The 16,830-nt window shown below is 41.0% G+C and overlaps 1 protein-coding gene across 1 annotated transcript in view; it reads left to right on the forward strand.

Moving 5' to 3' along the window:
• The first annotated feature begins 3,343 nt into the window (after positions 1–3,343).
• The window catches only part of LOC140370025 (alpha-2-macroglobulin-like protein 1), a 28,764-nt gene continuing 15,277 nt past the window's right edge, over positions 3,344–16,830 (forward strand). The window contains 12 exon segments of the mRNA XM_072456997.1: positions 3,344–3,414; positions 7,245–7,425; positions 7,959–8,115; positions 8,603–8,655; positions 9,083–9,103; positions 9,478–9,641; positions 10,228–10,314; positions 10,395–10,491; positions 11,015–11,132; positions 11,430–11,539; positions 13,405–13,572; positions 14,182–14,409. Coding sequence (XP_072313098.1) covers positions 3,344–3,414; positions 7,245–7,425; positions 7,959–8,115; positions 8,603–8,655; positions 9,083–9,103; positions 9,478–9,641; positions 10,228–10,314; positions 10,395–10,491; positions 11,015–11,132; positions 11,430–11,539; positions 13,405–13,572; positions 14,182–14,409 — 1,455 coding nt within the window.

The raw sequence follows: 16,830 nt of genomic DNA on the forward strand, positions 1-16,830 counted from the left end.
CAGCTGGACGCGTTGTTTTGAAGAGCATCTTTTAAAGAGCTACACACTGACGCCGCGTCTCTAATGTTGGGTTCAGTTCAGTGGTTTCAGACACTCAGCGTCTAATGTGATCCTTAATGAGTTAATTGGATCAGAGGGACAGATTAAATGTTGTTGTTTTAGAATCATAAATAAGTTAACAACAATGGGAAAAATCGAAACGTCTAATTTTTCAAACTGAGTCCAGATGACTACAACTGAAGCTTTTTCTACTATGGAACACGCCTGGACGAATGAGGGATTACACCGACAACAATGGGAAAATGTTATTCATGTAAAACTATTGTTACTTCAAAATAATATTATTCACATAGAACTGTATTTCCTAAAGTGAATCTACTTAGTAACTGAGGAGATGAACCCAAAACATTAGAGTGGACAAACTGGTTTAAAGTAAGAGTTTATTATATACTCAAGAAAACATAGAAACTACAACTATTTTTGAAACATATACTATAGTAAATACAATCTAAAATCTCATTCAAACTTGTTTCACAGAATTAAATAGAAACTAAAGAAGAGGAGACTGGTGCACAGGACAGTGCATAAACTATGTGTGGAAAATAAAATGAGCATGAGACACTTTGTACTCATGTATTGTATTTAATGCTTGAAATAAATTTTGTCAACGTGATACAGATTTTTATATTCAAATGTTTCAGTAAAAAAATTAACAAAAACGGAACCAAACAAAACAAAAACCAACATAAAGAAAATGCATAAAACAAATTAACATAACAAGGCTACACTTTTAAACACAATACACTTTTTTAAGCAATGTTATTGACTTAAGAAACAAAAGCACTGGTCAGCGCCCGGGGAGGGATGGAGTGTATTCCTGATTAGAAATTGCATCGGAAGTAACCACTGAGCTAAGCCAGCGCAAGGGCAGAGTAGCTGAAAGGTCTTTATGTACCATGACTCAGCCACTAGAGCAGCAGCCTCCCATAAGGACCGATACAACCAGATTGTCTTTCCCAGGGAGAGCACTGAAGGGGGTGGGGCCAGTAACAAAAGAGTAAAATGTGTACAAACCCTTGTTTTAAATATTTTGTAATTGTCTTAATACAATTTGTTATTTTTATTTAGTTCTATATATATTTGTAAAACACACATGGACATAGCATTAGGCAATAAAACAAAAATAAAGTACATTTTAAACTTTTTCCTCTGGGGCCTAGTAGCAGATGGCCCGCAGCCCAGTTTTGGGTCCCAGCCCGGTGGTTGGGGACCCCTGCACTAGAGAGTTTGTAACACTATCACAGGCTCTCTCTTCTTCGTTGGTTTAAGGGTTAAAACCTTGTAAACATTTATCACAGATAACTATCCTGCCTTGCTAGGATCTTCATTAAATAAAATACTTTAGACTACTACTAATACTACTGGTTAGAAATGACATTTGTTCCACTTTTTGTGCCTCAGCGTTTAGAGAGCACATGGCGGGCTGCTGTTGAGTCTTCTCTCCACTAATTTATTCACTCCACAAATCATGTATTGATTCTGCAACTGTTTCATTCCCATAATACAAAGGAACACTTCACTGTCACTGTAATAATCAATTAATCAGGATTGATATGCTGATATTATGGATCTGATAACGCCTCAGACAGGCAGTACTAGTGTGTTGTATATGGCAGGTTGTGTGGTCAAAAACAGTACTGGTCAGTGGTCAGCACCCGGGGTTGATCCCACAGAGGATGAGGTTGTCTATTTACATCTGAAGTAACTGTAGAGCTGAGCCAGCACGAGGGGGAGGAGCCTAAAGAGAGCACATGACACTGTTGACACAAGGCTGCAGGCTTAAACTCTTCTGTTATATTCAATTAAATTAAATGTAGTCATTTAAAGGCCATATGTTCTATGATAAGACATAACTATTTACGACGTCACATGAACAGTGAAACTTCACTCATTACTGCCTGAGTCATATTAATGCATCAGTACTAATGGAAAGTGCTCATATTGGCTTTCACTTCCTGGATTGTGGTCTCAGAGGAGAAATTAGAAAATCCAGCTCTTTTCAAAGCAAACTAGCAAGACAAAGTGTGTTCATAATCCTGTGTCATTGCATTTTATCATTCCTTAAATAAAATTAAACCCAGAATGATGTTGTCTTGGTGCCATATATATATATATATATATATATATATATATATATATATATATATATATATATATATATATATATATATATATATATATATATATATATATATATATATATGTCATTACTAGTGTACGTGAATCGCAGTGGTGGAAAGACATGGCTAAAAGTGTATTCAATTACAAGTACTGCTACCAAAACGTAACTAATGTAAAAGTAAAAAGTACATAAGAGTATACTACTTGCTATCGTTAAAACCTTACACAATTTAGTCTTTTATACAAAACTTGATTAATTCCACAAATTTCACACTGAATTAGACATTTTTTGTTTTGTGTGTTCTGATATGATACAAATTATACTTTGCTCATGTCACACTCGAAATAAAAAAAACATCAATTTGTTTATCCATTCATTCATTCACTGAATTAAGTTCTTTTAAATCACATTCTGCATATTCTCTGATCTGAAGTTTATCTGAGCAGAAAATTCAGTACTTTTGTGAGTGTTTGTCTCTATAGAGGAGTGGATACTGCAGTGAGGTAACCAGGGACGATTGGGACTCAATACTCATATAATTTTAAAATCTAACTAATTACAATTGCATGCCAGAAATATACTAATTTACAAGTACAAATACTGTTTTAAAAGTACAATTATGAATATTTGTAATACGGATCGAAACTCTGATCTGGCTTCAAGAAAATCCGGATATATATCGCCCTCTCCTATTTGTAATACATTTTCACTGTGATGTCTCAAAAGTGCTATTTTCAAAATTAAAAACTTGGACACACTTGGCTTGGGGTGAGGGGAGTGATAATAAAACTGTGAAAGTAGTTTTTTTTACCTGGGTAAATATGTACTCTAATACATTTGTTTAGAAAAAAATGACCAAAAAACCAAACATATTCGAAATGCTTATGTTTGGGCGATGTCAAGGCTAAAAACATCAGAAAATACAACCAAACAAGGGAAATACTGAATACATAAATAAAAACACACTACACGCTTGAATCATTGATCCATTATAACATCAGGGTTGAATGCATACGTTGTTTTAATTCTGTTATGGCATGAGAATAAAATGCAGATTCAATTTGATAAATGATAAATCAAGAAACACATTTGAAATGAACAACAAGCCATAAAAGCAGTGTATTTAACAGACGCTGTGATCGAAGCCCGTCCTGGTTCATCATGGCCCGGACGTGGGTGCTGTTTGTGACCCTCGGGTGCCTCTGTTTGGGTGGGGCGTTGGCGGCAGGACCGTAAGTAACATTTTTGACACGCATCTGTTTTGATTACAATTTTGTGTTCTCGTTTTTTTATAATTGGTTTCTTGTTGAATTCAATTTTAGCTGTGAAATGTGTATTATACTGGTCTACTTCCAAAAGTATATCCCATTGCAGCTTCTTGTTTTAGAAAGTGTTACAAGAAAAGTAGAATTGCATTTTGGTGGAGATAGTTGATGTTTACTTAACCTATTATTGACTCAATGCTAAAGTTTATAACTAGATTTCAGTAGTAAGGACAGGCTTGATTCCATCCATCCATCCATCCATCCATCTTCTGCCGCTTTATCCGGGGCCGGGTCGCGGGGGCAGCAGTCTGAGCAGGGACTCCCAGACTTCCTTCTCCCCAGACACTTCCTCTAACTCCTCCGGGGGGATCCCGAGGCGTTCCCAGGCCAGCCGAGAGACATAGTCTCTCCAGCGTGTCCTGGGTCTTCCCCGGGGCCTCTTCCCGGTGGGACATGCCTGAAACACCTCCCGAGGGAGGCGCCCAGGAGGCATCCGGAACAGATGCCCGAGCCACCTCAGCTGGCTCCTCTCGACGTGGAGGAGCAGCGGCTCTACTCCGAGCTCCCCCCGTGTGGCCGAGCTCCTCACCTTATCTCTAAGGGAGCGCCCAGCCACCCGGCGGAGGAAACTCATTTCGACCGCTTGTATCCGCGATCTTGTTCTTTCGGTCACTACCCAAAGCTCATGACCATAGGTGAGGGTAGGAACGTAGACCGACCGGTAAATAGAGAGCTTTGCCTTTCGACTCAGCTCCCTCTTTACCACAACGGTCCGATGCAGCGACTGCATCACTGCAGCCGCTGCACCGATCCGCCTGTCGATCTCACGCTCCATCCTTCCCTCACTCGTGAACAAGACCCCGAGATACTTGAACTCCTCCACTTGGGGCAAGGACACCCCACCCACCTGGAGAGGGCAAGCCACCTTTTTCCGGTCGAGAACCATGGCCTCGGATTTGGAGGTGCTGATTCTCATCCCAGCCGCTTCACACTCGGCTGCAAACCGTCCCAGTGCATGTTGCAGGTCCGGGTTTGATGGAGCCATCAGGACAACATCGTCTGCAAACAGCAGAGATGAGATCCTGTGGTCCCCAAACCGGACCCCCTCCGACCCCTGACTGCGCCTAGAAATTCTGTCCATAAAAATTATGAACAGAACCGGTGACACAGGGCAGCCCTGGCGGAGTCCAACATGCACTGGGAACAGGTCTGACTTACTGCCGGCAATGCGAACACAGCTCCTGCTCCGGTCATACAGGGACCGGACAGCCCTGAGCAAAGGGCCCCGGACCCCGTACTCCCGGAGCACCCCCCAAAGGACACCCCGAGGGACACGGTCAAAAGCCTTCTCCAGATCCACAAAGCACATGTGGACTGGTTGGGCAAACTCCCATGAACCCTCGAGCACCCGATGGAGGGTATAGAGCTGGTCCAGTGTTCCACGACCGGGACGAAAACCACTCTGCTCCTCCTGAATCCGAGGTTCGACTATCGGTCGGATTCTCCTCTCCAGTACCTTGGAATAGACCTTACCCGGGAGGCTGAGTCCCCCCCTTCTTGAACAGAGGGACCACCACCCCGGTCTGCCAGTCCAGAGGCACGGTCCCCGAACGCCACGCGATGTTGCAGAGACGTGTCAACCAAGACAGTCCTACAACATCCAGATACTTTAGGTACTCAGGGCGGATCTCATCCACCCCCGGAGCCCTGCCACCGAGGAGTTTGCGGACAACCTCAGTGACTTCAGCTTGGGTGATGGATGAGCCAGCCTCCGAATCCCCGGTCTCTACTTCCTCTTCAGAAGACGTGACTGAGGGATTAAGGAGATCCTCAAAGTATTCCTTCCACCGTCCGACGACATCCCCAGTCGAGGTCAGCAGGCCTCCACCCGCACCGTAAACGGTGTTTGTGAGACACTGCTTCCCCTTCCTGAGGCGCCGGACGGTTTGCCAGAATTTCTTTGGTGCCGACCGATAGTCCTCCTCCATGGCCTCCCCGAACTCCTCCCAGGCCCGGGTTTTTGCCTCTGCGACAGCACGAGCCGCGGCTCGCTTGGCCTGCCGATACCCGTCGATGACCTCCGGAGACCTACAAGCCAGAGTGGCCTGATAGGCCTCCTTCTTTAGTCTGACGGCATCCCTTACTTCCGGTGTCCACCACCGGGTTCGGGGGTTGCCGCCACGACAGGCACCGGAGACCTTGCGACCACCGCTCCGAGCAGCCGCATCAACAATGGAGGCGGAGAACATGGTCCACTCGGACTCAATGTCCCCAGCCTCCCCCGGGACATGGGAGAAGCTCTCCCGGAGGTGCGAGTTGAATACCCTACTGACAGAGGGCTCCACTAGACGTTCCCAACAGACCCTCACAATGCGCTTGGGTCTGCCAAGTCTGTCCGGCTTCCTCCTCCGCCAGCGGATCCAACTCACCACCAGGTGGTGATCGGTTGACAACTCTGCCCCTCTCTTCACCCGAGTGTCCAAGACACGCGGCCGGAGGTCTGATGACACGACAACTAAGTCGATCATTGACCTCCGGCCTAGGGTGTCCTGGTGCCACGTGCACTGATGGACACCCTTGTGCTTGAACATGGTGTTCGTTATGGACAATCCGTGGCTAGCACAGAAGTCCAATAACTGAACACCGCTCGGGTTCAGATCGGGGAAGCCGTTCTTCCCGATCACCCCTCTCCAGGTGTCACTGTCATTGCCCACGTGGGCGTTGAAGTCCCCCAGTAGAACAACGGAGTCCCCGGTCGGTGCACTGTCCAGTACCCCTCCCAAGGACTCCAAGAAGGCCGGGTACTCTGCACTGCTGTTCGGCCCGTAGGCCGCCACAACAGTGAGAGACCTGTCCCCCACCCGAAGGCGGAGGGACGCGACCCTCTCGTTCACCGGGGTAAACTCCAACACGTGGCGGCTGAGCTGAGGGGCTATCAGCAAGCCCACACCAGCCCGCCGCCTCTCCCCGCGGGCAACACCAGAGAAGTGGAGCGTCCAGCCCCTCTCGAGGAGATGGGTTCCAGAGCCCAAACTGTGCGTGGAGGTGAGGCCGACTATATCTAGTCGGTATCGCTCAACCTCCCGCACAAGCTCAGGCTCTTTCCCCCCCAGCGAGGTGACATTCCATGTCCCCAGAGTTAGTCTCTGTGTCTGGAGATCTGGTCGCCGAGGCCCCTGCCGTCGACTGCCGCCCAGATCTCTCTGCACCGGCCCCTTATGGATCCTCCTGCGGGTGGTGGGCCCACGGGAGGGCGGCCCCACGTCGCTCTTTCGGGCTGTGCCCGGCCGGGCCCCGTGGGGTAAGACCCGGCCACCAGGCGCTCGCCATGGAGCACCCATCCCAGGCCTGGCTCCAGGATGGGGCCCCGGTGACGCCGATCCGGGCGACGTAAACTGCCTTGATTGTGTCGTCGTCATAAGAGGCTTCTGAACCGATCTTTGTCTGACCCGTCACCTAGGACCTGTTTGCCTTGGGAGACCCTACCAGGGGCATGAAGCCCCCGACAACATAGCTCCCGGGATCATTCGGGCACTCAAACCCCTCCACCACGTTAAGGTGTCGGTTCAAGGAGGAGAGGCTTGATTCCATATAATGTAATTTTCAACACAAAATATCGATCACATGGTTGCACTTTAGTTCTGATAAAGATAAAACTATTCAGGAAAGGTCAAATCTTGTCCTTTTTATGTGAATAATTTTGGTATCGATACTTTTCAATAGTTTTTTTTTGACAACCCAGTGCAACGTGGACTAAAACATTCTTTATATTCACACGCGCTTCTCTTTGTCCACAGACAGTACATGGTGGCGATCCCTGCCATCCTGGAGTCTGGAGCTCAGGTGACATTTTGCGTCAGCCTCATGAAGCCCAACGAGACCCTTCAGATGACTGTGAGCCTCAGGTCCCCAGAGCTCAACATGACCCTCTTCCAGAAACAGTCAAAGAAGGATTTTCACATCTGCCACGACTTCCTGGTACGAACATCTGTAACAAGTTTACTGGGTTATTTTTTCTCTCCATGTTTCACCCGTTTTAGCCATTGTAATTTCTATGCTCAGATGCTCAAAATCTGATCCAAAAACATTATTTATTTCTGATCATGGTCTCTCTTCTTACTCGCAACAGGTTTTGCATTTTTTGTGTGGTTGAAATCATCTTAAAGGCCCAGATATCAGATAATAATTAATTGGTGTACATGTAAAACTAGCCATTGTCATTGCCAATACTCAAATAGTCAAAGAGCCTTTTCTCCAAAACATGAAAATTCCCAAACTATTGAAATTTGACTTTTTTTTATTTCCTTATTTTGTACTTAGAAAACAGAAATTTACCATTTGGAAAAAAAGAAGAAAATATTGTATGTATTATTTGTATGAACATTTAATCACAGATTTCTGATTATGTTTTTTAAATGTATTTTCTGGTGTAAGTTTACCGTTTCCTAATATTGTCTGAGACTCACTAAAGACATGTGTTTGTGACTGTCGTGTCTCTTTGTGTGATAAAGGCTCCGCTGGTGCCAGAGGAGCAGGTGCAGCACTTCCAGGTGGAGGTTCAAGGAGAGACATTTTACTCTCGAGAAGTTCGCAAGGTCCTGATCCGAATCAGTAAACCAGTGACCTTCGTCCAGACGGACAAGCCCATCTACCTCCCGGGACAGACGGGTAATTTAGTTCAAGGTTTTACTAAGGCACACACACAAATGGTACGTTCACTGCTACATGAGAGTCTAATCTAATACACTCAAAGGATTTTGAACTGGGGATAAAGTGTTTTTATTTGGTTGGTCACATGTGGAAAGCCTTGATTGCAGTTTCATCTTTCAGAATGGTGTCTATTATTTCAGAATAAAACATTCAACTAATTTCTTTGGCTTGTAACAAGTGAATCGGTTAATCGCAATTTAACAATCAAATACCGGTAATTGCATCTGGAGTATCCACAGACTTTAAAAGTGCACAAGAAACATCTATTTTGTCTTTTACTATAGTACGCCATCAATATGACCTCAAGTGGCTTCACTTAAGATTAATCTGGGTACAGGCCTTTCGCAATGAATAACCAAAAAATAACCAATGAAACTGCTGTTGATAATCTAATGATTGTATGAACTTTTACTCAGTGAAGCCAATGCAAACTTGTTTTTTGCAGTACATTTCAGGCTGGTGACACTGGACATAAAGCTAAGACCGGCCTGTCGAAAAGTGAGTGACTGCATTGATTTGAATGAGGCACCGAGACCTGTTGCATCAGTTCAATTTGTTCAGTTATGACAAACAAGCAGGGCCCTAATATCTATTTGGGTGCCCTTAGCAGATGCTCAGTGGTGCCCCCATACACCCAACCCACTTTGAACATGGGGGTTGGGGGAACTTGTTTTCAGTATATAAGCTATTATATTGTCTATATTGCTTGATCAATCACAATCCTAAAGGGGTCTAGGGATCATATAATTTCCCATGGCGACGCAGACAAACATCCTCTATTCTATTATATCAGATTTACAGACTATTTTGTTGTTTTTAAACATGCACATAGAAGCGCTTTGTGTATCTGAGGAAGAAGTCTGTGATTTTCTCCATTCAAATTTTGCAAATGTTGATTTGATGTTGTCTTTGCTTTCTTTTACAGTATGACATCATCGAACTAGAGGTAAGCTAAACTAATTTCATTATTTTATAGACACATTGATCCAACTCAAAATGTTTACATGTTTTTGCACTTCTTTTTTTAATTCAGCCGTGACAAACCCATTCACATTCATACCACATTTGACATTAGACAGACAACAACAAAAACAACTATAATTCAAAGACTAAAAAAACATGATAATTCTATATCCTATTAAAAATAATAATAATAAAATAACAACAACCAAAAAACCATCCATAGGTTTCAGGGCGATGTTAGTGTAGTTCTTGTTTTAATAATATGTGTCATTAGAATATTTAAAATAGACTTACATATACTAGAGTACAGGGTTGACGGAAAGTCTGCAATTAACACGTTTCCTTTGTTGTTTTAAGGATGCAAACGGTAACCGCATCGGGCAGTGGGTGAACCACACTTCTGATGGCAAAGTACTGCAGCTTTCTTTCCCCCTGAATCCTGAGGCCAAAGAAGGCTCCTACCAGATCATCGTCTCCTTTGGGGAGGACAAAATCTACCATAACTTCAAGGTGGAGAAATATGGTATGTTTGTTTTGTCACTTCATTATGCATTATTCATATTATGTGCAAACTTAACTTTAATGCTATTGTTTGTGCTGACATGTGATGCTAAATCCACTTTTCTAAACATCCAACATAATGATTTTACCTCAGACTCAAGCGTGTTCCCAGATGTACAACTGTGAAATTAATTTCTTAAAAATAAAAAACATAAATGAAAATCTGCTGCTTGTTGAGGTGAAATGTCTCTATGAAGATATCACTTCTGCCATTTTATACAGAAAGTCAATGAACTTGTTTTATTATCAAGCCATTTTAGATCAATATTGTCGTTTACAATGAACAAAATGTATAAAATGTATAAAATGATCTATAATATAGATCATTTTATAATTTTTTTTTTGTATAAAGAAAGAAGTGATCTGACATATTACGATCACTTCTTTCTTTATACAAGAAAAAAACATAATTTGTCTTCTGTTCTGAACTGGCCCTTGACTAAACCAAGTTTAAATTGTTGCAAAAGTAACTTACCACAACCAAAGCATTACTAATTACTTTTTACTAATGGACAAATTTAAATAGCTATAACTTCTTTAACCCCCTGTTCTGCCAAAGTTTGACATCAAAATCACCTCTAAGGATGAAGTGAGCATTGCCCAGGAGGAAATCACTGTAGAAGCTTGTGCCAAGTAAGTCCATAAATCCTTTATTTATTTATTTTAAACAACATTAAACAAATGTTGATAATGAAAACATTCCCCATCTTTAGATACACATTTGGACAACCTGTTCCTGGGACACTGAAGATTGATGCATGCAGACCACTCAATACATACACTGCCCCATGCCACAAGGAGAGCAAACCGGTATTTGGTCATTTTACTGTAATGTAGATACAAAATAAGCATTGACAAGCAGTAGCACAACAGATTCTTTGAAAGTTTATATATGAAAACAGGAATGAACGTTTCAATGAGGAAAATGAAATTAACCTCGGAATATCACAACATATAAAACAATGACAAATGAAAACCAGGCGCACGAGAGTGATGTGACAGCCTGGTTTAAACACATTTCCTGTTGGATTTTACATTGTTTGTTCATATAATTGTAGATTAGACTCCTAGGAGTTTTTCCTTTTATCTACAGATATATTACATACTTAATTACAAATTATGCTTTTTGTAAAGCTATAATACAATGTTGAGGCTAGAACATTTTATTTTTCCCTTTTGTCAGTGAAAAACAAACTAAATTACATTTCTATCCTGGAAATTGGGATTTGCTGCTTATGTTTATGGTAATATCGAACACAGATATTTTAAACCAGTATCCAAAACGATAAATGATTGAGTGTAATCTGTATTTGCTGTTTCTCGGTTGTTTTAGGCTGACAAAGATGGGTGTGCTACTTTTACTTTCCCAATGTCCACTTTCACAAGTCTGGACCAAAAGGCTCTGCAGGACACACTGGAGATTGTGACCAAAACAGAAGAGGAAGGAACAGGTTTGCTACATTAAAATCTTATTCTAAAAGGAAAAAGATGAGAGGAGAAAAATGTTTGAATAAATAGCACTGATCTTTAGAGATTGTTTAAAGGCGACATATTATGCAAAACCAACTTTAATGAGATTTATTTACGCACAACTCTGTATTTACTCACTGCATTTCCATTAGTTAGTCATTTTAGATTAATATTGTGGTTTGTACCTTAATACAATTATTTGCGTTTGTGACAGTTTATTACTTAAATCTAGGCAAAAAGCTTAATATGTCTTCTTAAAAGCTGCTGTTTATCCACAGGCATCACACACGCGCAAACCAAAAAGATTTCCATTTCATATGTTATTGGAAAGTTCACCTTTTTCGACACGCCAAAGATTTATGAGAAAGATGCCCCCCTTCAAGGAAAAGTAAGTCTGCCACTCGCCATTAGGAATGTCACAATATATCAAAGTTTATTGCCATCGTCAATGAACAAAATTCACAAACATAGAAACTTGTCTTGGTGATTTGGTGAACATAACACAATAAACATTGAATAAGTCAAAAGAGGAACAATTTAAATCCACCATGGGATAAGCATAACAATAAGCTGTCAGAAAAAAAAAAAAAAAAAAAAAAGAAATAGGCTTAATAAGTACACAAATTTTACACTTACTTTTACACTTTTATACAGATATACATATGTGGTGCAGAAAGTGAACAGTGCAGTGAGTGATTAAATTATAAGATAAGATAAGATATTCCTTTATTGTCCCACATGGGGAAATTTCATTGGTGCAACGCAGGTAGATACAGAGGTAGATACAGAAGAACAGATCACTTATAGGAAGTCTGAAAAACACTTTCAGTAGAAGATCTCCTATAAATAAATAAAAACTCCCATAGACAAATAAATAAATAAATACATAAATACCATTGCATGTATGTATTATGGTTAAAGTGACAGATTTTAAGAAGTGTTCATGAGTCCAACAGCAGAGGGAAAGAAACTGTTCTTGTGACGGGAGGTTCTGGTCTTGATGGACCGTAGCCTCCTGCCTGAGGGGAGTGGCCTCCTGCCTGAGGGAGTGGCTCAAATAGTCCATGTCCAGTGTGAGAAGGGTCGGCTGTGATCTGACCTACATGTCCTAGAGCCCTGGAGGTCCCCAGGTCCTGCAGAGACGGATGTCTGCAGCCTCACCTTCTCAGCAGAGCGCACAATGCGCTGTAGTCTCTGTTTGTCCCTGGCTGTGGCTCCAGCGTACCACACGGTGATGAAGGAGGTGAGGATGGACTCAATGATGACCGTGTAGAACTGCACCATCATCTGTGCTGGCAGCTTGGCTTTCCTCAGCTGCTGCAGGAAGTACATCCTCTGCTGGGCTTTCTTGATGAGGGAGTAGATAGTGAGCTCTCACTTTAGGTCGTGGGTGATGGTGGTGCCGAGAAAGCGGAGGGAGTCTACAGTGGTGATGGAGAAGTCTGTGATAGTGAGAGGGGGCTGGAGGGTGTGACTTTCCTGAAGTCCACCATCATCTCCACTGTCTTCTGGGCGTTAAACTCCAGGTTGTTCCCGCTGCACAAAGACACCAGTCGGTCCACCTCCCTCCTGTAGACAGACTCATCCCCGTCTAAGATGAGCCCGATGAGAGTGGTGTCGTTCGCAAACTTGATTTGTTTTACGGCGTCATTGCTGGAGGTGCAGCAGTTTCTGTACAGGGAGAAGAGAAGAAAGTACACAGCCCTGTGAAGCTCCACCCGCAGGTGGAGTCAGGCACGTTTAGCTGGGAGAGCTTGTCCTGGAACAGAGCAGGGAGGATGGTGTTGAATGGTGTTTAGTGCTTAATTTAAGAAGAAAGATCATGATTTTAGGAGTATTCACAATGATTGATTATTGACACTATGAACAAACATCAGTGAAATTGGTAGTTTACTTTAATTCCCTTTTTTGTCTATTGCATTCTTCTTCTTCGTCTGAGCGTTATGAAATCAAGCTTTCTGATTGATAATGTAAAGTTAATGTGTTTTAAACAGACATTAAAAGTTTCGTTTTTTATTTATTTGTACTTTTTTGGCATTATTGACCAATTTAAGTGACTTATTTTTGCTTCTTAAAATGTTCATTATTATTTTGATTATATTGTGACCCGAATAATCAAAATTCTTGCCCCAATCTGATGATTTTATGAATTTATTCAACTTTTCTTTAACCAGGAAAGACCCACTGACATCCATTGTCACTTCTAACCAGCAAATGAACTCGCATGGACTGAACATGTTTGGTGTGTTTTAGGTTAAAGCCGTGAGATTCGATGACACGCCCATGGAAAACACAGACGTTTACCTGTTTGAGGGAGAGACCTGGTCTTCACGTCACCTCCAAAACCTCACGACCGACAACAACGGAGAGGCCACTTTCACCCTCGACACGACGGGATACAGCGGAAACATCCACCTCCATGTACGACACGTATACACAGGCATACACACACACACACACACACACACACACACATACACACACACACATGCATATATGCAAACACATACACATACACACGTACACAGACACATACACATACACACTTATATACACACATACACGCGTATATTTTGAGCTATGTTTGTGCGATGAAAAGGCAGTAGTATGTCCTTCTTTAGATTTCTAGAGTGTAAAATTCACAATAAATCATTTCACAACAAAAATACAAGATTCGTCGCTCATTTAGATTAGATTGTTAACACTTCGTTATGTTAAAATCACTTATCTAAACAAAGGCAGGGAAATAAATTAACAAAACAGGCTTTTCAGGGAGGGCTTATGCAGTTCAGACTCAGAGTAGAGTTCTCAGACCAGGTCAGCAGATTAAGTTGTTTTTCAAACTGGTGTCCAGATGAATACACTTGAATCCTCTTCTACGAAAAAGCATGTAAAGCTTTTATGTTCTTGCCACTTACTTGAACTTGGATTTTGCAGTGTCTATATGTTTCTTGGTACTTTTAGTGATTTCTAATGTTTTACTGTGCTACGCTAAACTAACTGAATGACTCCTCACTGTCTAAACCGCAGGTCAGTGCTAAGCCCAAACTGACGAATCACTACTACAGAGTCCCATTCCACATGACCGGAGACATCATGCTGTCCATGGCCCAGGAGTCCACTCAGGACACCAAAACTGTGAGCTTGCTCGAGGTGAAGACCCACTCTGAGCCGTTTGCCTGTGACGCTGAGGAGGAAATCTTCATCAACTTCTCTGTGGTCAAAGAGGAACTGGGGAAGATGGACATCATATTCCTGGTGAGATGCTCTGGCTAGTGTTAGTGTCACGATACTAAAATATCAAACTCCATTTCAATACTAATAAGATACACTATCAATACCATAAAGAATATTTCAAACTGCTCGTTTTGGTCGAGGTTTATTCGACATCATGGTCTTATTCTAGTTCTAATAAAGCTCAAGATCATTTTAAAGCTGCACACATTTTTCCTGTTATTGGGTTGTTTTTTTTGTGTCGATACTTGTTCAAATGAGTATGTAGTTTTGATACTATTAGTTCTGATTTTTGATATTTTTGACAACCGGTTCTTGCTCTGTTTAATAGTATAAGGTTATATGAGGCTTAGCAATAGGACAATCACTATTGAATTCCCTAATTTTGATTAATCCAGATTTTCAATTTTATTTCGTTAACTCGAAACTGCAGGTGAATAATTTAGCCAAATTTTGTGTTTCTAAAACTTGAATGAACAAATAACAACAAAACAACAACAACAAAAAGACCTTTACCTGTTGTGTCTCGCTCTAGAAAGCTTACAGTATCAATTTGCTGAACATAATGCCATCAAAATGTATTTTTAGTCATGGGTTTCTGCTTCCTGCTATAGGAAGACAGTTGACCAATCAGAAGACAGTATAATAGTGCTTTTGAATAGATCAAATGTGAATAAAATCACTATAAAATGCATAAAATTACAGTACGACATAACATCACAACCCACACATAAACACATGAATGATCAGTTTAAAATCAATTTAAAAGGAGAACATTTTGACCAACTTCTTTCCATCATATTAAGCAGAACCATCTTTGGCCTAGATTTCCACCAATACCAAATTGCCAAACAATACAGACTTTTAATCATTGTTTTTTTTAACACAGAATGTAATCAAATGTTGGTAACACTTTAGAGTAAGACATTGATACAAGGCGTTTATTAATGCTTGTAAGTCATTAACAAAAATAAACATAATAACATAGCATAATAATTTGCAAATCTTTAACAATATTTCCTTTTCCATCATGAACAAAAAAGAACTGATCATTAATAATAAGGCATATCTACAATAATAAATAACTAAATAAATATTAAATAACTAAACAATTAACAAAAATAAACAAATCATTAACATTGCCAAGGCAAGCGATCATTTCATTAGATTTTTGCCATTCCACTTTAGCCTCGGAAAAGCCTCTGCCTGCAGGTAATTATCGGTCTTTATCTTAAAATTGGGTAAGAAAATGTAAGGTGGTGTATGCTTTCTGTCTTGTCGCTTGTTGATGATAAGTGAAGTTTAAATGTGAGACGGGAATGGCCCAATAATATAATAGATCCATAGGATGATTCTGTCTGTCATTAAATGTATTGACAGCCTGGCGATAACTCACCAAAGCCACAAGAGGGCGCTCCAGGGTAACGTACGCCATAACTCTTATGGCCAAGTTTTGAACAAAACAATCAAATATATTAATTCAAATAAAAATATAACACACATACTCAACACATGATTTAAAAAGTATTATTTTCCTAATTTTGAAAGCAAAATCGAAGGTGTGAAGTATTACTCTGCTAATGGGGAACAGGAGCTTTCACAGGAATTTAAATCGAAACTTTGAGTCATTGAACATTTTTACACTGAATGTTTTGCACCAAATTAAAAAAACAGCAACTGTATTTTATCAAAATTAATTTTAAAACATTGTATTTTCTTACACAAAAATGTATACTGTACAAACTGAATATTAAAGCATTGTATTACTTCACACTGTTTTTTAAAATATTGTTGTTTTTTTTACCCTGATTTTGTTTCACATCATATTCATATTCAATTTATATTTTTACTTAATTGGACGTTTAAAAAAAAAAAAAAAAAAATCAATCTACACAATTCAAATAAAAAACAGACAATTACCGGTCCATAAATTCAGTGTAAAATAAACTTCATACACAACAGCCTCGTCGCTACACGTGCGTTTGTTTATTAGCGCGACAGATCTCTCGTCTCTGTAGCCAGCTCGAACTGTCTTTCTCTGTCTTAATTTTGTCCCGTACACTGAGGGAACTATATTTTAATAGATCCATGCGCTTAGACACAGGGAAACGTGCTGCTCTCCTGGGGACGAGCCAACGAGGCTGCAGCTGAGCAGTAGGTGCATCCTATGATTGACATGTGAATGAACTACTCGGCTGTCCACGCCTCGAGGAAAGAGACCCAAAAAAAACCTCCATTATTCCTTTAACATTGCGGACTGATATCGATGGTTTTGGACTGAAACCGATATTACTCAATGACGTGAATATTGGCTGATCCCGGGCCGATATATCGGTTCACCCGTACTGTAGTATAAAGTATCAGCAGTCTGTTTTTATTATGATTTTGTTTGTGTCACTGAATACCTTACAAATAGCACTTAAACATGGTTTTAAATATTGGTTA

This window comes from Eucyclogobius newberryi, unplaced genomic scaffold (assembly GCF_026437365.1).
Source record: "Eucyclogobius newberryi isolate DKJ021-1_F unplaced genomic scaffold, fEucNew1.0.hap1 SCAF_10, whole genome shotgun sequence".
Lineage (NCBI taxonomy): Eukaryota > Metazoa > Chordata > Actinopteri > Gobiiformes > Gobiidae > Eucyclogobius > Eucyclogobius newberryi.